Source organism: Pseudophryne corroboree, chromosome 9, assembly GCF_028390025.1.
Source record: "Pseudophryne corroboree isolate aPseCor3 chromosome 9, aPseCor3.hap2, whole genome shotgun sequence".
Lineage (NCBI taxonomy): Eukaryota > Metazoa > Chordata > Amphibia > Anura > Myobatrachidae > Pseudophryne > Pseudophryne corroboree.
Window position 1 is genome coordinate 382,419,053 of NC_086452.1, and position 21,464 is coordinate 382,440,516.

Sequence of the window (21,464 nt, forward strand, 5' to 3'; positions counted from 1 at the left end):
TACGCAGGATCTCACCCTCGCCGTCCGTCCCGGAGCCGCGCCGCCGCCCCCCTCGCAGAGCCGGAAGATAGAAGCCGGGTGAGTATGAGAAGAAAAGAAGACTTCAGAGGCGGCAGAAGACTTCATGATCTTCACTGAGGTAACGAACAGCACTGCAGCTGTGCGCCATTGCTCCCACACACCTCACATACTCCGGTCACTGTAAGGGTGCAGGGCGCAGGGGGGGGCGCCCTGGGCAGCAATATAAACCTCTTATTTGGCAAAAGGAGCATATATACAGCTGGACACTGTAAATATGCATGAGCCCCCGCCAATTTTACACTTTTAGCGGGACAGAAGCCTGCCGTCGAGGGGGCGGGGCTTCTCCCTCAGCACTCACCAGCGCCATGTTTTTCTCCACAGCACCGCTGAGAGGAAGCTCCCCGGATTCTCCCCTGCTTATACCACGGTAGAAGAGAGGGTTTTAAAGAAGAGGGGGGGGGGGCACATAATTCTGCGCAGATAATAACAGCGCTACTGGGTAAACATTAAATTGCTGTGTTTTTTCCTGGGTCATATAGCGCTGGGGTGTGTGCTGGCATACTCTCTCTCTGTCTCTCCAAAGGGCCTTGTGGGCATTCCCTGAGTGTGTGGTGTGTCGGTACGTGTGTGTCGACATGTCTGAGGTAAAAGGCTCTCCTAAGGAGGAGATGGAGCAAATGTGTGTGTGAGTGGTGTCTCCGTCGACAACGCCGACACCTGATTGGATATGTGAAATAAAGTGCTGAGGTAAATTTATTGCACAAAAGATTAGAGAACAGACAGTGAATCTACACAGGTCTGTCCCTATGTCGCAGAGACCTTCAGAGTCTCACAATGCTCACTATCCAAAATAATAGACACTGATATCGACACGGAGTCTGACTCCAGTGTCGACTACGATAATGCAAAGTTACAGCCAAAACTGGCAGAAAAGTATTCAATATATGATTATTGTAATAAAAGATGTTTTGCATATCACTGATGACTCATCTGTCCCTGACACGAGGGTACACATGTTTAAGGGGAAGAAAGCTGAGGTAAATTTCCCTCCTCTCATGAAGAAAAAGAGCGGGAATCTCCAGACAAGAAGCTGCAGCTTTCCAAAAAAGAATTCTCAGGGAGTATCCTTTCCCTACTAGGGCCAGGATACGAGGGGAATTTTCCCCTAGGGTGGACAAAGCTTTGTCACGTTTACCCAAAAGATAGCGCTGACTTAACAGCTATCCTCAGGGATCCTGCAGATAGCTTGCAGTAAAAGTACTTTGAAGTTTACACACATTCTGGTACACTACTCAGACCGGCGATTGTGTCGGCATGGGTTTATAGCGCTGTAGCAGCGTGGACAGATACCTTATCAGCGGAGATTGAAACCCTAGATAAGGATACCATGGTATTGACCCTAGTATGTATATATATATATATATATATATATATATATAAAACATGCCCAAAGAGACATTAGTCTACTGGGTTCTAGAGTCGACGCTATGTCGATTTCTGCTAGAAGTGTCCTGTGGAACATGCAATGGACAGGTGATGCCGACTAAAAGAGGCATATGGAAGGTTTACCTTACAAGGCTGAGGAATTGTGTGGAGAAGGGCTCTCGGACCTGGTCTCCACAGCTACAGCTGGTAATTCTGATCTTTTGCCTTATATTCCCTCACAGCCTAAGAAAGCACAACATTATCAAATGCAGTCCTTTCGGTCGCAGAATAACAAGAAAGTACGAGGAGCGTCCTTTCTTACCAGAGGTAAGGGTACAGGGCACAGCTAGTTCCGAGGAACAGAAGTCCTCCCCGGCCTCTACTACATCCAACGCATGACGCTGGAGCTCCGCTAAGGGAGTCCGCCCCAGTGGGAGCACGTCTTCGACTCTTCAGCCACATCTGAGTTCACTCACAGGTGGTTCCCGGGGCAATAAAAAAATTGTTTCTCAGGGTTACAAGCTGGAATTCGAAAGGTGCCTCCTCGCCGGTTTTTCCTTATCGGACCTACCGGCTTCTCCCCCAGGAAGGGAGATAATATTAAATACAATTCACACATTGTATCTCCAACAGGTGGTGCTCAAGGTTCCCCTCCTGCAACAAGGAAGGCGATATGACTCAACCTTGGCTGTAGTCCCGAAACCGTACGGTTCGGTCAGACCTATTTTTAAAATTAAAATCTCTGAACCTATACGGGAAAAGGTTCAAATTTAAAGTGGAATCGCCCAGAGCGATCATCGCCAGCCTGGAAAGGGGGGATTTGATGGTGTATCTAAACATAAAGGCTGCATACCTTCATGTTCCCATTTATCCACCCCATCAGGCGTACCTGACAATTGCGGTACAGGATTGTCATTACCAATTTCAGGGTAATTGGCGGAAATAATGGTGCTCCTACGCAAGCAAGGAGTCACAGTTGTCCCATACTTGGACGATCTCCTAATAAGGGCGATATCAAAAGAGCAGTTGTTGAACAGCGTTTCACTTTCGCTGAAGGTGTCACAGCAACACGGCTGGATTCTCAATTTCCTGAGGTCACAGTTGGTTCCTATAACTCGTCTGCCCTTCTTGGGTATGATTCTTGGGTATGATTCTGGATACAGACCAGAAATGGGTCCAGGAACTAATGACTCTAGTCAGGGACCTATTGAAACCAAGACATGTGTCAGTGCATCACTGCACTCGAGTCCTGGGAAAAACATTCCCTTCAGCAGGTTCCATGCGAGGACTTTCCAATGGGACCTACTGGACAAGTGGTCCGGGTCACATCTACAGATTCATCAGTTGATCACCCTATCCCCCAGGGCCAGGGTATCTCTCCTGTGGTGGCTGCAGAGTGCTCACCTTCTAGAGGGCTGCAGATTCGGCATTCAGGACTAGATCCTGGTGACCACGGACGCGAGCCTCCGAGGCTGGGGAGCAGTCACACAGAGAAGAAATTTCCAAGGTCTTTGGTCAAGTCAAGAGACTTGTCTTCACATCAACATATTGGAACTAAGGGCCATATACAACGCCCTACGTCAAGCGGAGACCTTTCTTCGCGACCAACCGGTTCTGATCCAGTTAGACAACGTCACCGCAGTAGCTCATGTAAACCGCCAAGGCGGAACAAGGAGCAGAGTGGCGATGGCGAAAGCCACCAGAATTCTTCGCTGGGCAGAGAATCATGTAAGAACACTGTCAACAGTGTTCATTCCGGAAGTGAACAACTGGGAAGCAGACTTCCTCACCAGACATACGTCGTGGAGAGTGGAGACTTCATCAGGAAGTCTTCGCACAGATTGCAGTTCGGTGGGGACTGCCACAGATAGACAGGATGGCGTCCCGCCTCAACAAAAAGCTGCAGAGTTATTGCGCCTGGTCAAGAGACCCTCAGTCAGTAGCGGTAGACGCCCTAGTGACACCGTGGGTGTTCCAGTCAGTCTATGTATTTCCTCCTCTTCCTCTCATACCCAAGGGTTGAGAATAATAAGAAAAAGAAGGAGTGAGAACAATCCTCATTGTTCCAGATTGGCCACGAAGGATCTGGTATCCGGATCTGTAGGAAATGCTTACAGAAAATCCGTGGCCTCTTCCTCTAAGGCAGGACCTGTTGCAACAGGGCCCATGTCTGTTCCACAACTTACTGCGGCTGCATTTGACGGCATGGCGGTTGAACGCCGGATCCTAGCGGAAAAAGGCATTCCGGATGAGGTCATTCCTACGCTGATAAAGGCTAGGAAGGACGTGACATCTTAACATTATCACCGTATATGGCGAAAATATGTTTCTTGGTGTGAGGCTAGGAATGCTCCTACGGAAAAATTCCATCTGGGCTGTTTCCTTCACTTCCTACAAACTGGAGTGAATTTGGGCCTAAAACTTAGGCTCCATTAAGGTTCAGATTTCGGCCCTATCCATTTTCTTTCAAAAAGAGTTGGCTTCTCTACTAGAAGTTCAAACGTTTGTAAAAGGAGTGCTGCATATTCAGCCTCCTTTTGTGCCTCCGGTGGCACCTTGGGATCTTAACGTGGTGTTAAGTTTCCTAAAGTCACACTGGTTTGAACCACTTAAAACGGCGGAGTTAAAATATCTCACGTGGAAGGTGGTCATGTTATTAACCTTGGCTTCGGCTAGACGTGTGTCAGAATTAGCGGCTTTGTCACATAAAAGCCCCTATCTGGTTTTCCATATGGATAGAGCAGAATTGCGGACCCGTTCGCAATTTCTGCCGAAAGTGGTATCATCTTTTCATATGAACCAACCTATTGTGGTGCCTGTGGCTACACGTGACTTGGAGGATTCAGAGTTACTTAATGTGGTCAGGGCTTTGAAAATGTACGTGGCCAGAACGGCTAGAGTCAGGAAAACTGAAGCGCTGTTCGTTCTGTATGCATCCAACAAGATTGGTGTCCCTGCTTCAAAGCAAACTATTGCTCGCTGGATTTGTAACATGATTCAGCAAGCGCATTCTACGGCTGGATTGCCGTTACCAAAATCGGTCAAGGCCCATTCCACTAGGAAGGTGGGCTCTTCTTGGGCGGCTGCCCGGGGGGTCTCGGCACTACAGCTGTGTCGAGCTGCTACTTGGTCGGGTTCAAACACTTTTGCAAAATTCTATAGGTTTGATACCCTGGCTGAGGAGGACCTATTGTTTGCTCAATCGGTGCTGCAGAGTCATCCGCACTCTCCCGTCCGTTTGGGAGCTTTGGTATAATCCCCATGGTCCTTACGGAGTCCCCAGCATCCTCTAGGACGTTAGAGAAAATATGATTTTACTTACCGGTAAATCTATTTCTCGTAGTCCGTAGAGGATGCTGGGCGCCCGTCCCAAGTGCGGACTTCTTCTGCAATACTTGTATATAGTTATTGCTTCAATAAGGGTTACGTTATAGTTGCATCGGTCTTGCACTGATGATATGTTGTTTTCATACTGTTAACTGGGTAGTTATCACAAGTTATACGGTGTGATTGGTGTGGCTGGTATGAATCTTGCCCTTGGATTAACAAAATCCTTTCCTCGTACTGTCCATCTCCTCTGGGCACAGTTTCTCTAACTGAGGTCTGGAGGAGGGGCATAGAGGGAGGAGCCAGTGCACACCAGGAACTAAATTCTTTCTTAAAGTGCCCATGTCTCCTGCGGAGCCCATCTATCCCCATGGTCCTTACGGAGTCCCCAGCATCCTCTACGGACTACGAGAAATAGATTTACCGGTAAGTAAAATCTTATTTTCCTTCCCCCCCAAAAAAAAACACTTAAAACATAAATGTCACATCGCAGAAAAAAAAAATATATTTTTTTGGAAATACTGCATGTCACAACAAAGGTACAGACTTTGGATTAAAGCATCAAACTTGTTCTATGCGGAACATAAAAAATGAACAATCCAGAATATTTTGGACAGTTTATTTTAGTCCGCAGAACGCGTGGGGTTTTCCAGAATTCCAACCCAAAGTCTCCTATATTTTATAAAATAACAAAACAATGTTCTAAAACTAAAAATTTAGCATAACTTGACGTGTGAGCTCCCCCAATCCCTCAAAAAAAGAAAATAAAAAGACAAAAGCAAAGAAAAAATAATGACTAACCTTGACCCATTTTTTCTTTCACTTTTGTTCAGTAACGCTTCATTTGTAAATATAATGCTGTTTAAAACTTATGTACATATTTAACTTTCTTGTCAGTCAGCAATGGACTTTGGTCCACAATAAGTGCTTACTAAGACATGGACGGCAACGTTCTTTGCAAAATTCCGTGTAGAAAACAAATGCCTCCCACATATTACTTTCTCCTCACTTATTTGGTAGGAGGTCTTATATAGTCCATACACCATGGACAAGTAAAGTTCTTAATCTTTGGTATAAGTAGTGCATAAGAAATTGTTCAAGTAAGCATCCAAAAACCCAGACTTTTACTGACTCATCGCTGTCTCCTCCAAGTACGATATCAAGATATTTTTGATGCATCGTCCAAATCCAATTGCAGAAAATCCAAATACTTTTTTGGCTGGCCCAGGCGATTTTACTTCTGCAATGAAACACAACTCAGTTAATCTATTACACTCTGTATGGACTATGGACTGTCCGTAGTGCAAAGTAGAAAAGTTTGTGAAAATAACATACAGACATAAAACAATGGGTACCTCGGCTTGTGTAACATATATCATCAAATGACCACAAAATACAAGTTAAGGACAGTTAATAGCAACATTCAAAAATACACATATACAAGCTTAAGGAGCTTTTCAAAATGGAAGATACTTGAGGTAAAAGAAGCTTAAATGGACTGTTAGTGTGCCTTGAGGACCATGGTTGCGAAACCTTGCCCTACACAGACTCGGATCTAACACTGACTAGTGTTTACACTTAGAAATGAGGAACAGTGGAGGGAAGAGGTTTTTCAATGTAGGCCAAGTATAGGAAAGTCGTGTTCATATACTTCCTGCCTATGTAGATGGTGAGACAGTTGAGGCATAATTTCAGGGTGCTTGGCCACTGGTACTAGATAGAATAAGCATCAGGGCAGACTGTGCAATGGTTTAAAACAACCAGTAAAAGCTACTACCAATACCAAGGGCCTGATTTTGAGGTGGGAGTAAAGCAAAAACAAACAAACAAAGAAAAGGTCAGATATACAAGGTACCATAGAAACATAGATAAGTACCACTTGGCCCATCTAGTCTGCCCTTTTTTTTTACCATATTTTTATCTCAAACCTTTTTGATCCTTATTTCTTTGTAAGGATATCCTTATGTCTATCCCATGCATGTTTAAATTGCTTTACTTTCTTAGCCTCTACCACTCCTGATGGAAAGCTTTTCTACTTGTCCACTACCCTTTCTGTGAAGTAATTTTTCCTCAAATTTCCCCTGAACCTCCCCCCCTCCAGTCTCAGTGCATGTCCTTGTGTTCTATTGCTTCTCTTCATTTCGATAATGTTTCCCTCCTGGACATTGTTAAAACCATTGATATACAGTATTTGAAAGTTTCTATCATGTCCCCCCTTTCCCTTCTCTGCTCCAAACTATACATATTGAGATGTTTTAGTTTATCTGGGTATATTTTGTGATGTAGGCCATGCACTATTTTAGTTGACCTTCTTTCTACAGTCTCTAATGTATTAATATCCTTTTGAAGATATGGCCTCCAGATTTGAACACAGTATTCTAGATGAGGCTGTGTTAGTGACCTATACAGTGGCATTATTACTTCTTGCTTTCTTTCTGCAGCTGATTCTTCTCCCAATGCAGCCAAGCATCTGACTAGCCTTCCTCATTGCTTTGTTACATTGCTTACCTGCCTTTAAGTCACATGAAATAGTGACTCTTAGATCCCTTTCCTCCTCAGTAGTTTCCAATATAGTGCCATTAATACTATATTTAGCCTTGGGATTTTTGGGACCCAAGTGCATGATTTTGCATTGTTTGGCATTAAATTGTCATTGCCACACTCTTGACCATTCCTTTAGTCTACGTAGATCTTCAATCATTTGTTTTACCCCTCCTGGTGTGTCTACCCTGTTGCATACCTTTGCGTCATTTGCAAAAAGGCATACCTTCCTTTTAATGGCATTTATAATGTCACCAATCAAGATATTAAAAAGCACCTGTCCAAGTACAGATCCCTGGGGTACTGAACTCGTAACATTTCCTTCCTGTGAATGCACTCCATTTACTACAGTTCCCTATTTTTTATCATGCAACCAAGATTTTATCCATTTAACAATCTTAGGGGCTAATTCAGTAAGGATAGCAGAATTTGAAATCCTTTTGTTAGCATGCTGGGGGCCGCCCATCGCAGGGCAAGGCCGCCCAGCATGCTTGTTAGCAGAAATTGAGGATGCCTTCTGCCGGCGCAGCTTAGCTGTGCCCACAGGAGGTCCACCGCCATGTTCCCGATCGCAGCGGCTGTGTGTGACGTCACGCAGCTGCTGTGATCACGCCCCCATTCGCGCCGGACAATCCCCCGTTTGCTGGCCTCTGCCCGCGCAACACTCCGTCTCCTCCCTGGAAATGGAGCGTTGCCCACTCCAGCCTCTGTGCGATTGCATTTTATGCGCCCTGCCCACAGAAAATGTGGGCGCATGCGCCCGCATCTTTTTCTCATTTTTTGCTGTTGGATCGCACACTGCGGTCCAACCTGAATCAGCCCCTAATTATCCACTCCCAAGCTTTCGAGTTTATTTAGCAGTCTGCTATATGGAACAGTGTCAAAAGCCTTACTAAAGTCTAGATAAACTATATCCACTTTTATCCATCACTTTAGCCACACAGTCAAAAAAGTCAATAAAGTTTGTTTGACATTATCCCCCATCCCCCCCCTTAGTGAATCCATTCTGTTTGGGATCCTGTAAATTGCTGGATTTGAGGTAATCTACAACTGTTTCTTTTAAAAGTGTCTCCATTAGTTTACCTACTACTGACGTAAGACTCACTAGTCTGTAGTTGTTTACCTCTTCCTTGCTTCCACTTTTGTGCAGTGGGACTACATTCGCGCTCTTCCAGTCCTACGGAATTACTCCTGTAGCTAATGACTGGTTGAATTTGTTAATGATGCTACCAGTACCTCTTTAAGCTCTTTTTGTATCCCATCTGGCCCCATAGATTTGTCTACTTTCAGCTTTGAGAGTACTGTTAGGACCTTATCTGTAAATGTATTTGTTTCATTTTCCTGAATATCCCTGCAACTTAACTGTGGCCCCTTTCCCTCTCTTTCAGTAGTGAATACTGAGTAAAAATAATTATTAAGATGATCTGCTATTACATTGTCTCCCTGTACAAGACTCCCAGTCTCTGTCTTTAGTTTAAATATTCCACCTTTTGTTTTTCTCCTTTCGCTTATATACCTAAATAAAGTGTGGCCTCCTTTACACACTGACTGGGCCATTTTCTCTTCAGCTTGTGCCTTTGCACATCTGATAACCTTCTTAGTCTCCTTCTGTCTAACAAAATATATCTTTTTGTCTTCATTATTTTGTGTCTGCTTATATTTCCTAAAAGTCATCTTTTTTTCTTTCACAATACTTGCTACTTCTTTCGCAAACCACACTGGCTTCCTTTTCCTTGTGTTTTTCCTAACACTTTTGATACAAAGGTCTGTTGCCTTTAATATTGCACATTTTAATGTTTCCCACCTCTCCAGCACTGCTTCCAAGTTCTACCACTCTGCCAAAGAATTGCTTACACATTTTCCCATCCCTACAAAATCACCCTTCCTAAAATCTAACACCTTTGTTTTTGTATGGGATGAGTCAGTCGCTGTCTTTATGCTGAACCATACTGCTTGATGATCACTGGATCCCAGGTTTTCACCCACTTTTACGTCTGATGTTCTGTCTCCATTTGTAAGTATTAAGTCTAATATTGCGTCTTTCCGAGTGGGCTCCCTCACCAGTTGGTGTAGGGATGCTCCCTGCAGGGAATTTAAAATGTGCCTACTTCTAGTGGAACTAGCAACAGGCACCTCCCAGTTTCCATCAGGAAGATTAAAATCTCCCATGATTATTACCTCTCCTTTTTAATGCCATTTTAGTTATGTCCTGCAATAGGTTCTTGTCCATTTCCTCTTCCTGACCTGGTGGCCTGTATATCACGCCAATACGAAGAATCGACTTCTACTCTGTTTCTATGGTCACCCAAAGGGCCTCCATTTTTTCTTCAAAACTTCGTATTAAGGTAGTATTTATGCTTTTTTTTTTTTTTTTTTACATACATTGTTACCATGATAAACAAGTGTTGTATATCAAATAAATAGTCACAGTCACCTGGTGCATCCTAGTCACAACGCGACTAAAGCTGGGTACACACTAGACGACATTATGAACGATATGCCCGATTCCAACGTATCGGAAGGCCATATAGTTCAAATGGTCCAGTGTGTACGCACTACATCGTTAATGATTTGCGCTCTCGTGGGTCATTAACGACATCGCCAGTTGTCTGCTCATGCAGGCCAATCTGGGGATGTCGTTAAAGATGGCTCCCGTACCGCTGTCCCCCCCCCCCCTCCTCCCATCATTCATTACTGCCGGCATCAGTCACTGTCGATATCGCTGGGTACACAGTATCGTGCAGTGTGTATCCAGCCTAACACTCATTTTCAGGTGAAAAACATGCTCAACGCCATCTTATAGTCTCACAGGTCGAGCGCACCAACATGGACTATTTGCCACGACTGCAGCCATGACGTATGAGGACACATCTGTACACTTGGGAAAGTTATTAGTAGCATTTTTATATATAAGGCAAGTTTTATTGAAGGTTTTAACAGTCCTTTAAGGCATAAATGACAGTGAAACAAGCATGGTTTTAAGAATACAAAAATTCAAACTAATTAAGGGGGTAGTCAAAGTAAGATATGAGGCAAGACTCTGAGGTGATAATGATATGCAGAAATGCATACACTATTTCAGATTTATATATAGTTCCAACACAGGAATGATGGCGGCCATAGTGATAGAATTGTTTTGCACCTGCATTTGTCTTTTCTCTTTACGGATTGTAAACGACCACTCCTAAGCTCCCTCAGGATAATACGATGAAGAAGAAAGCCATTCTTACTAACATGACGGCAGATTTTCTACCATGTTTCCATTATGTAACGTACAGTATAAAAATAAGTTACATTTTAAACAAACAGTATTGGATCTATTTTCTAATCAAGTAACACTTACCGGCGTTATTGTAATACATTAAGAATGCCAGACCTGCTGCCACACTAAAGCATGCCAAGAAGAATATGGGCCCTGGAAATGGAAGGAATATATCAATTTTACGGCAGATCATATAAATATAGTGTCATTAGTTAAACAGTACAGTATCACTAGTATTTTCCTTGTTATTACTAATAATACTGTTTCCCCTGAAATATCAGAAAGTCAGATACCCAGGAGCACTGCAGTTTGGGCACTACCAAGCTCACTTCTCAGATGGCAAGTGCATCCATAAATTCACACCCTACTTCTAGCGAATTCTCATGTCGAGAGCACTAATTGGTTGGTGCTGTCGTCACATTACATACGTTATAGTTTCAAAGTTCTTTGCCGTCGGCAGCTGAAGAATAGAATCCTGTCAGTAGAGAGGCATAGCAGCGTCTCTCTTACAGGAGGCGGCACTGGACATTGGGCTGTGTGACTTTAGCTTTAAATTAGTTCAAATCAATTCAAGAGAGAAATCTCATCCCTTTAACACTAAAAAAAAATCACAGAAACAGGTCATGTTTTCAAATAGCACCGTTTCCTCAAATAAATGTCTCTTATTATGTATGTGCGATCATTGGGAAATATGGTATCCGGACTCCAGGTTGACACCAATTAGGTCGACACCACTTAGGTTGACACCAATTAGTCGACACACCTTGGGTCGACACGGACAAAAGGTTAACATGACTTTTCACATTTTTATATTTTTTTTTTCATTTTGTGAACTTTTTCATACTTTACGATCCACGTGGACCACAATTGGAAACAGTAACCTTGCCTGAAGTTTGCTCGCCATGCGAGGGGACACGGTGCACTAATTGGGGTTCCCCGTCACTTTACGAAGAAAACGACATCAAAAACAGTAAAATAAAAAAAACTTATGTCGACCTTGTTCATGTCAATATTTTGACCGTGTCGACCTATTTCTGGTGTCGACCCAATGTGTGTCGACCTAAGTGGTGTCGACCTTGAGTCCCAGACCCGGGAAATATATAGCGGATGCATACCTTGTGTCAAAGTCAAAAACATTACACACACACATACGCGTGCAAACTCCAAACAGAGTGGCCTCTTTTCGTGCGCTGCCGGCGTGCGTACGCATACACACATGCTACGTACCCAGGCCTTGCGTATTAACGCATGGCAAGAGTATATACGGTAGCAAACGCACTCGCACAGAAAAGCCACAAAGACATATTCAATACTTTATTCACATAGTGCATAATTTACACATAGTCCCCACACACTTTGTCAGCAACTTGCATACACTTAAAAGGTAAAACAACAGAGATATTAAGCTTTACATGATGTGAGGGAATGGAGCAAACTGTTATGATACTGTACTCAGGATATTCAGCGGGAACCCAGTGGCGAACACCTGCAAGTACACCTGGAACAAGCATCGGCCATTCATTCAAACCAACCTATGACCCCTCATGTACTGTAAATGACCTGCCCTCTGACCTATGAAAGAAGAGCTTACAGTTCCCATTGTACTGTATTCGGAGACATTGCATAAAAGAGGCCTCCTGGTATTCTCTGAAGGTTATCTTGCTAAGACTGACTGAGTCCTGGATCCAGGAGCGCCCGCGATCAAACATATGTATTATTGGTTGTAGCTCTTCTTTGTATAGTGTTGTACTTTTTATACACACACACACACACACACACACACACACACACACATATACATACTGTTGATGCATTGGACCACAACATAACGTTTAACTACTGGTGTCGCATTCCATTCTTGTTTGGGGTAAAGTATATTCAGCCACACTTGTCGCTATATTGTGCGCATAACATGTCGGCGGGTATACGCAACCTATATATACGGTATAGCGTTTATATGCATATGATTAGCGTCCGCAGCGGCTCGAACCACAGTGTGCGTATGTATTGCATTTCTTTGTAAGTTAATTGAATCTAACACTTGTATGTTGTTATTTTTCTAGCAATGCTATTATTAAATTCTGAAATTGAGGGAAGAAAATAATTCACTGACATTTCTCCGTATGGGTGCTGCCATAATGCATAACCAGGCACCCACTTGGCCACTTACCTCTGTCATTGAGGATAATTTTCTCCTGGTCTGGACTCATTTCTACGAGATCTGTGGTACCTGGGGTAAATAGAAAATACAGATATTGTTCTCGGATAATTCCCCAACAGCAGCATTAGAGCAGTTACAGGATATAGAATAGTAAATTGATAAGACTACTGCCAAACCATTGTAACATTGAAAAAAATAAATATGGTTTTAGGATAGATGATCATATGTAGGTGTGAATCGGGGGCCAGCTGCTCCAGCGAGTGGCGCTACCAGTAACATAGGCCCTCATTCCGAGTTGATCGCACGCTAGCTGCTTTTAGTAGCACTGCAAACGCTAGGCCGCCGCCCTCTGGGAGTGTAAATTAGCTTAGCAGAAGTGCGAACGAAAGGTTAGCAGAATTGCTTTGATAAAATGTCATGCCGGTTCTGAGTAGCTCCAGACCTACTCCTATCTTGCGATCAGTGCAGACAGTTTAGTTCCTGGTCTGACGTCACAAACACGCCCTGCCTTCGGCCAGCCACTCCCCCGTTTCCCCAGCCACTCCTGTGTTTTTATCAGGCACGCCTGCGTTTTTTAGCACACTCCCTGAAAACGCTGAGTTGCCGCCCAGAAACACCCACTTCCTGTCAATCATACTACGAACACTCGAGCGACTGAAAAGCGTCGCTCGAGCTTGTGTAAAACTGCATAGTTTTGTGTGAAAGTACTTCGCACGTGCGCGCTGCGTACCATACGCATGCGCAGTAGTGCCGATTTTAAGCCTGATCGCTGCGCTGCGAAAAACGGCAGCGAGCGATCAACTCGGAATGAGGGCCATTGTGTAATACTGTTCTACAGATATACAATGGTGGAGATTCAGGAGAACTGTTCTACAGGTAACAGTATAGGGGGAAAAAAAACATCTTGGATAATAAATGCAAACATCTGATTGGTTGCTATGGGCAACACCAATTCTCCTACAAATACCAGTGATATGTTTTTCTAAAAAGGTCCTCCAATGCCTTTGTAACAGTACAAGCTGTATAGATAACTGGGCCCATAGTAACATGTGGACTACTCCAGTTCTACTCCATCTCATTGACTGCATCCCCAAAACCAACACCTAATACTGCAGCAGCCTCATTCCATCTACCTACCATGATATAATGAAACCTGAAGTCCACTATATTACTTTATTGAGCTGCCGGGCATAGAATGTTCTGCTGTAGCCTGGTGCTGCATGGCATGTGCATTCAGCATTATTGGTGGCTAAATTAGGTAACAGACAACAAGACTTCAAAGAGATCTTAGGCACCAAGGGAGAGATAATGGGTTCCCCCTACTCACCTGGACTTCCAATGGAATGGAGTTATCTGTGCAGTGCTACTGGCAGTTCCTTTCCGTGTAAAGGATGTATCAATACGGATGGTGTAATGGTTAGCATTACTGCCTCACAGCACTGAGGTCATGGGTTAAATTCCCATTATGGCCATAACTGTGTGGAGTTTGTATATTCTCCCTGTACTGCGGGTACTCCGGTTTCCTCCCACAATCCAAAAATAATAAGAATTTACTTACCGATAATTCTATTTCTCATAGTCCGTAGTGGATGCTGGGGACTCCGTAAGGACCATGGGGAATAGCGGCTCCGCAGGAGACTGGGCACATCTAAAGAAAGCTTTAGAACTACCTGGTGTGCACTGGCTCCTCCCCCTATGACCCTCCTCCAAGCCTCAGTTAGGATACTGTGCCCGGACGAGCGTACACAATAAGGAAGGATTTTGAATCCCGGGTAAGACTCATACCAGCCACACCAATCACACCGTATAACCTGTGATCTGAACCCAGTTAACAGCATGATAACAGAGGAGCCTCTGAAAGATGGCTCACAACAATAATAACCCGATTTTTGTAACAATAACTATGTACAAGTATTGCAGACAATCCGCACTTGGGATGGGCGCCCAGCATCCACTACGGACTATGAGAAATAGAATTATCGGTAAGTAAATTCTTATTTTCTCTAACGTCCTAAGTGGATGCTGGGGACTCCGTAAGGACCATGGGGATTATACCAAAGCTCCCAAACGGGCGGGAGAGTGCGGATGACTCTGCAGCACCAAATGAGAGAACTCCAGGTCCTCCTCAGCCAGGATATCAATTTTGTAGAATTTTACAAACGTATTTGCTCCTGACCAAGTAGCTGCTCGGCAAAGTTGTAAAGCCGAGACCCCTCGGGCAGCCGCCCAAGATGAGCCCACCTTCCTTGTGGAGTGGGCATTTACAGATTTTTGGCTGTGGCAGGCCTGCCACAGAATGTGCAAGCTGAATTGTACTACAAATCCAACGAGCAATAGTCTGCTTAGAAGCAGGAGCACCCAGCTTGTTGGGTGCACACAGGATAAACAGCGAGTCAGATTTCCTGACTCCAGCCGTCCTGGAAACATATATTTTCAGGGCACTGACAACGTCTAGCAACTTGGAGGCCTCCAAGTCCCTAGTAGCCGCAGGCACCACCAATAGGTTGGTTCAGGTGAGACGCTGAAACCACCTTGGGGAGAAACTGAGGACGAGTCCTCAATTCCGCCCTGTCCGAATGGAAAATCAGATAAGGGCTTTTTCAGGATAAAGCCGCCAATTCTGACACGCGCCTGGCCCAGGCCAGGGCCAACAGCATGACCACTTTCCATGTGAGATATTTTAACTCCACAGATTTAAGTGGTTCAAACCAATGTGACTTTTGGAACCCAAAACTACATTGAGATCCCAAAGTGCCACTGGAGGCACAAAAGGAGGATGTATATGCAGTACCCCTTTTACAAACGTCTGAACTTCAGGGACTGAAGCTAGTTCTTTTTGGAAGAAAATTGACAGGGCCGAAATTTGAACCTTAATGGACCCCAATTTCAGGCCCATAGACACTCCTGTTTGCAGGAAATGTAGGAATCGACCCAGTTGAATTTCCTCCGTCGGGCCTTACTGGCCTCGCACCACGCAACATATTTTCGCCAATTGCGGTGATAATGTTTTTGCGGTTACATCCTTCCTGGCTTTGATCAGGATAGGGATGACTTCATCCGGAATGCCTTTTTTCCTTCAGGATCCGGCGTTCAACCGCCATGCCGTCAAACGCAGCCGCGGTAAGTCTTGGAACAGACAGGGTCCTTGCTGGAGCAGGTCCCTTCTTAGAGGTAGAGGCCACGGATCCTCCGTGAGCATCTCTTGAAGTTCCGGTTACCAAGTCCTTCTTGGCCAATCCGGAACCACGAATATAGTGCTTACTCCTCTCCATCTTATCAATCTCAGTACCTTGGGTATGAGAGGCAGAGGAGGGAACACATACCCTGACTGGTACACCCACGGTGTTACCAGAGCGTCTACAGCTTATTGCCTGAGGGTCCCTGGACCTGGCGCAATACCTGTCGAGTTTTTAATCATGTGGAAGACTTCTGGGTGAAGTCCCCACTCTCCCGGGTGGAGGTCGTGCTGAGGAAGTCTGCTTCCCAGTTGTCCACTCCCGGAATGAATACTGCTGACAGTGCTATCACATGATTTTCCGCCCAGCGAAGAATCCTTGCAGCTTCTGCCATTGCCCTCCTGCTTCTTGTGCCACCCTGTCTGTTTACGTGGGTGAGTGCCGTGATGTTGTCCGACTGGATCAACACCGGCTGACCTTGAAGCAGAGGTCTTGCTAAGCTTAGAGCTTGTAAATGTCCCTTAGCTTCAGGATATTTATGTGAAGTGATGTCTCCAGGCTTGACCATAAGCCCTGGATATTCCTTCCCTGTGTGACTGCTCCCCAGCCTCGCAGGCTGGCATCAGTGGTCACCAGGACCCAGTCCTGAATGCCTAATCTGCGGCCCTCTAGAAGATGAGCACTCTGCAACCACCACAGGAGGGACACCCTTGTCCTTGGTGACAGGGTTATCCGCTGATGCATCTGAAGATGCGATCCGGACCATTTGTCCAGCAGGTCCCACTGGAAAGTTCTTGCGTGGAATCTGCCGAATGGGATTGCTTCGTAGGAAGCCACCATTTTACCCAGAACCCTTGTGCATTGATGCACTGAGACTTGGCTCGGTTTTAGGAGGTTCCTGACTAGCTCGGATAACTCCCTGGCTTTCTCCTCCGGGAGAAACACCTTTTTCTGGACTGTGTCCAGGATCATCCCTAGGAACAGAAGACACGTCGTCGGAACCAGGTGCGATTTTGGAATATTGAGAATCCAATCGTGCTGCCGCAACACTACCTGAGATAGTGCTATACCGACCTCCAACTGTTCCCTGGATCTTACCCTTATCAGGGAATTGTCCAAGGAAGGGATAACTAAAATTCACTTCCTTCGAAGGAATATCATCATTTCGGCCATTACCTTGGTAAAGACCCGGGGTGCCGTGTACCATCCATACGGCAGCGTCTGAACTGATAATGACAGTTCTGTACCATAAACCTGAGGTACCCTTGGTGAGAAGGGTAAATTTTGACATGAAGGTAAGCATCCTTGATGTCCCGAGACATCATGTAGTCCCCTTCTTCCAGGTTCGCAATCACTGCTCTGAGTGACTCAATCTTGAATTTGAACCTCTGTACGTAAGTGTTCAAAGATTTTAGATTTAGAATCGGTCTCACCGAGCCGTCCGGCTTCGGTACCACAACAGTGTGGAATAATACCCCGTTCCCTGTTGCAGGAGGGGTATCTTGATTATCACCTGCTGGGAATACAGCTTGTGAATGGCTTCCAAAACTGTCTCCCTGTCAGAAGGAGACATCGGTAAAGCCGACTTTAGGAAACGGCTAGGGGGAGACGTCTCGAATTCTAATTTGTACCCCTGAGATATCACCTGAAGGATCCAGGGGTCTACTTGCGAGTGAGCCCACTGCGCGCTGAAATTCATTGAGACGGGCCCCCCACCGTGCCTGATTCTGCTTGTAAAGCCCCAGCGTATACTGAGGGCTTGGCAGAGGCGGGAGAGGGTTTCTGTTCCTGGGAACTGGCTGATTTCTGCAGCCTTTTTCCTCTCCCTCTGTCACGGGGCAGAAATGAGGAACCTTTTGCCCGCTTGTCCACGAAAAGACTGCGCCTGATAATACGGCGTCTTCTCATGTTGAGAGGCGACCTGGGGTACAAACGTGGAATTCCCAGCTGTTGCCGTGGCCACGAGGTCTGAAAGACCGACCCCAAATAACTCCTCCCTTAATAAAGCAATACTTCCAAATGCCGTTTGGAATACGCATCACCTGACCACTGACGTGTCCATAACCCTCTACTGGTAGAAATGGACAACGCGCTTAGACTTGATGCCAGTCGGCAAATATTCCGCTGTGCATCACGCATATATAAAAATGCATCTTTTAAATGCTCTATAGGCAAAAATATACTGTCCCTATCTAGGGTATCAATATTTTCAGTCAGGGAATCCGACCACGCCAACCCAGCACTGCACATCCAGGCTGAGGCGATTGCTGGTCGCAGTATAACACCAGTATGTGTGTAAATACCTTTTAGGATACCCTCCTGCTTTCTATCAGCAGGATCCTTAAGGGCGGCCATCTCAGGCGAAGGTAGAGCCCTTACAAGCGTGTGAGCGCTTTATCCCCCCTAGGGGGTGTTTCCCAACGCACCCTAACCTCTGGCGGGAAAGGATATAATGCCAATAACATTTTAGAAATTATCCGTTGTTATCGGGGGAAACCCACGCATCATCACACACCTCATTTAATTTCTCAGATTCAGGAAAACTACAGGTAGTTTTTCCTCACCGAACATAATACCCCTTTTTTGGTGGTACTCGTATTATCAGAAATGTGTAAAACATTTTTCATTGCCTCAATCATGTAACGTGTGGCCCTACTGGAAGTCACATTCGTCTCTTCACCGTCGACACTGGAGTTAGTATCCGTGTCGGCGTCTATATCTGCCATCTGAGGTAACGGGCGCTTTAGAGCCCCTGACGGCCTATGAGACGTCTGGACAGGTACAAGCTGAGTAGCCGGCTGTCTCATGTCAACCACTGTCTTTTATACAGAGCTGACACTGTCACGTAATTCCTTCCAACAGTTCATCCACTCAGGTGTCGACCCCCTAGGGGGTGACATCACTATTACAGGCAATCTGCTCCGTCTCCACATCATTTTTCTCCTCATACATGTCGACACAAAAGTACCGACATACAGCACACACACAGGGAATGCTCTGATAGAGGACAGGACCCCACTAGCCCTTTGGGGAGACAGAGGGAGAGTTTGCCAGCACACACCAGAGCGCTATATATATACAGGGATAACCTTATGTAAGTGTTTTTCCCCTTATAGCTGCTGTATAATTAATACTGCGCCTAATTAGTGCCCCCCTCTCTTTTTTTAACCCTTTCTGTAGTGTAGTGACTGCAGGGGAGAGACAGGGAGCTTCCCTCCAACGGAGCTGTGAGGGAAAATGGTGCCAGTGTGCTGAGGAGATAGGCTCCGCCCCTTTTTCGCGGACTTTTCTCCTGCTTTTTTATGGATTCTGGCAGGGGTTAAATGCATCCATATAGCCCAGGAGCTATATGTGATGCATTTTTTTTGCCATCCAAGGTGTTTTTATTGCGTCTCAGGGCGCCCCCCCCAGCGCCCTGCACCCTCAGTGACCGAAGTGTGAAGTGTGCTGAGAGCAATGGCGCACAGCTGCAGTGCTGTGCGCTACCTTGTTGAAGACAGGACGTCTTCTGCCGCCGATTTTCCGGACCTCTTCTGCCTTCTGGCTCTGTAAGGGGGCCGGCGGCGCGGCTCTGGGACCCATCCAAGCTGGGCCTGTGATCGTCCCTCTGGAGCTAATGTCCAGTAGCCTAAGAAGCCCAATCCACTCTGCACGCAGGTGAGTTCGCTTCTTCTCCCCTTAGTCCCTCGATGCAGTGAGCCTGTTGCCAGCAGGTCTCACTGAAAATAAAAAACCTAATCTAAAACTTTCACTAAGAAGCTCAGGAGAGCCCCTAGTGTGCACCCTTCTCGTTCGGGCACAGAGATCTAACTGAGGCTTGGAGGAGGGTCATAGGGGGAGGAGCCAGTGCACACCAGGTAGTTCTAAAGCTTTCTTTAGATGTGCCCAGTCTCCTGCGGAGCCGCTATTCCCCATGGTCCTTACGGAGTCCCCAGCATACACTTAGGACGTTAGAGAAATACTGGTAGGTTAATTGGATCCCAATTAAATTAACCCTAGTGTGAATGTGTGCGCGTGTACATGTGGTAGAGAATATAGATTGTAAGCTCCACTGGGGCAGGGACTGATGCGAATGGCCAAACCTTCTCTCTGTAAAGCGCTGCGGAATATGTGTGCACTATATAAATAACTGGTAATAAATAAATAATAAATGTATCAGTACCACAAATCGGATTTTATGCATTTACCAGGCCATTTCTATTGTATTTGTATTAAACGTGCAGTCACCTTGCCTGTGTGACAGGTTGGGTATGATATCCCGGCACTCAGCATACCAACAGTCAGAATCCCAGCAGTGGAATCCCAACAGATTGGTTAGTATTGTAACCCTAATCCTCCCTTCCCGCAACCTAACCCTAACTTTCCCTCTAGTGCCTAACCCTAACCTCAACACTCGCTGTCGGATTCTGACCGTCGGCATGCTGAGTTTTGGGATTTTAACTGCCTCCCCGAGTGACATGTTAATGACTGACACAGCCAAAGAAGAGTGACATAACAAAAAGTAACCACACAATAAGTTTTAGCACGCACATAACAGTTACATAACTGGTGACTATGTTAAAAAGAAAACACCACACCACACACACATTACAATGGGTGACATAAAAATGTTTCACATTCACACTCCCAACACCCACCCCTCCCCTACCAGCTAATGAGGAAGCCCCAATGTCTCCCGGCAATAATGATGGTGTATAAATTTGCAGTAGTACGTTTTCAGACTTTTTTTACGTTTACATTTTAAACAATTTGAACTATGGTAGATCCCAAAAAGCCCCTGTAATCATCATTGGTCAGCCCTGAGGCAGATTTTCACTGTAACAGGGTTTACCGTGCCCCTGGTCTGCCTGCTACATTGGCAAACAGCCCCGGTTGTCTATCATTAGGGCTGCTAAAGGAGATAAATGATATTTCTAGATTCCGTGAAAGAACATCGCTGTGCTATAATCAGCAAAGGCATCTGTCTCCTAGCCGACAATGCCCCCACACATTCCACCCAAGCATCCACTGTGAAAGCCAACAGGTGTGGCTATGAAATTTTATCCCATCTCCTCATTCATCTGATCTTGCACCCAGCGACTTCTTTCTCTTCCCTGAGATGAAGAAGCCACTTCGGGTTAGGCGATTTGACAACACAAATTATGTCATTCTGGATGTGGAATAGTGGTTCTGGAGGCAATCACAGGACTTCTAAAAATACAGGCTGTGGAAGGTCAAGAAATGCTGGCAGAAATACGTGGCTCTGGCAGGCGACTATGTGGAGAAAACTTAAGTTCAATATACCACATTTAACTTTCTATCTCATTCTATTCATAGTAATAATTTAAACTTTATGATACCCCCTCGTGTCACAGACAGCAAAATCTGTGATGACATCAGACTCTGTGATGTATCTGACACATAATGACATTATGCTGTGCCCGATGGCCGATAAGGCGGATGGACGACCCAGCGGCGGGGGGGAGGTTTGTGTGACGGGGAAGGGGGGGGGGGGGGGAGTGAAGTTTCTTCATTCCCTGATGTTGCTAGGGTTACCATCTCATCCCTTTAA

At 45.5% G+C, this 21,464-nt stretch overlaps 1 protein-coding gene across 2 annotated transcripts in view; it reads right to left on the reverse strand.

Moving 5' to 3' along the window:
• Positions 1-5,255: 5,255 nt before the first annotated feature.
• CARD19 (caspase recruitment domain family member 19) overlaps positions 5,256-21,464 on the reverse strand; it is an 87,780-nt gene continuing 71,571 nt past the window's right edge. For both annotated transcript variants that reach the window (XM_063940797.1, XM_063940798.1), the window contains exons 4-6: positions 12,747-12,806; positions 10,658-10,729; positions 5,256-6,013 (exon numbers count right to left, since the gene is read on the reverse strand). In XM_063940797.1, coding sequence (XP_063796867.1) covers positions 5,898-6,013; positions 10,658-10,729; positions 12,747-12,806 — 248 coding nt within the window. In that variant the 3' untranslated portion in view covers positions 5,256-5,897. The remainder of the gene's footprint in view (positions 6,014-10,657; positions 10,730-12,746; positions 12,807-21,464) is intronic.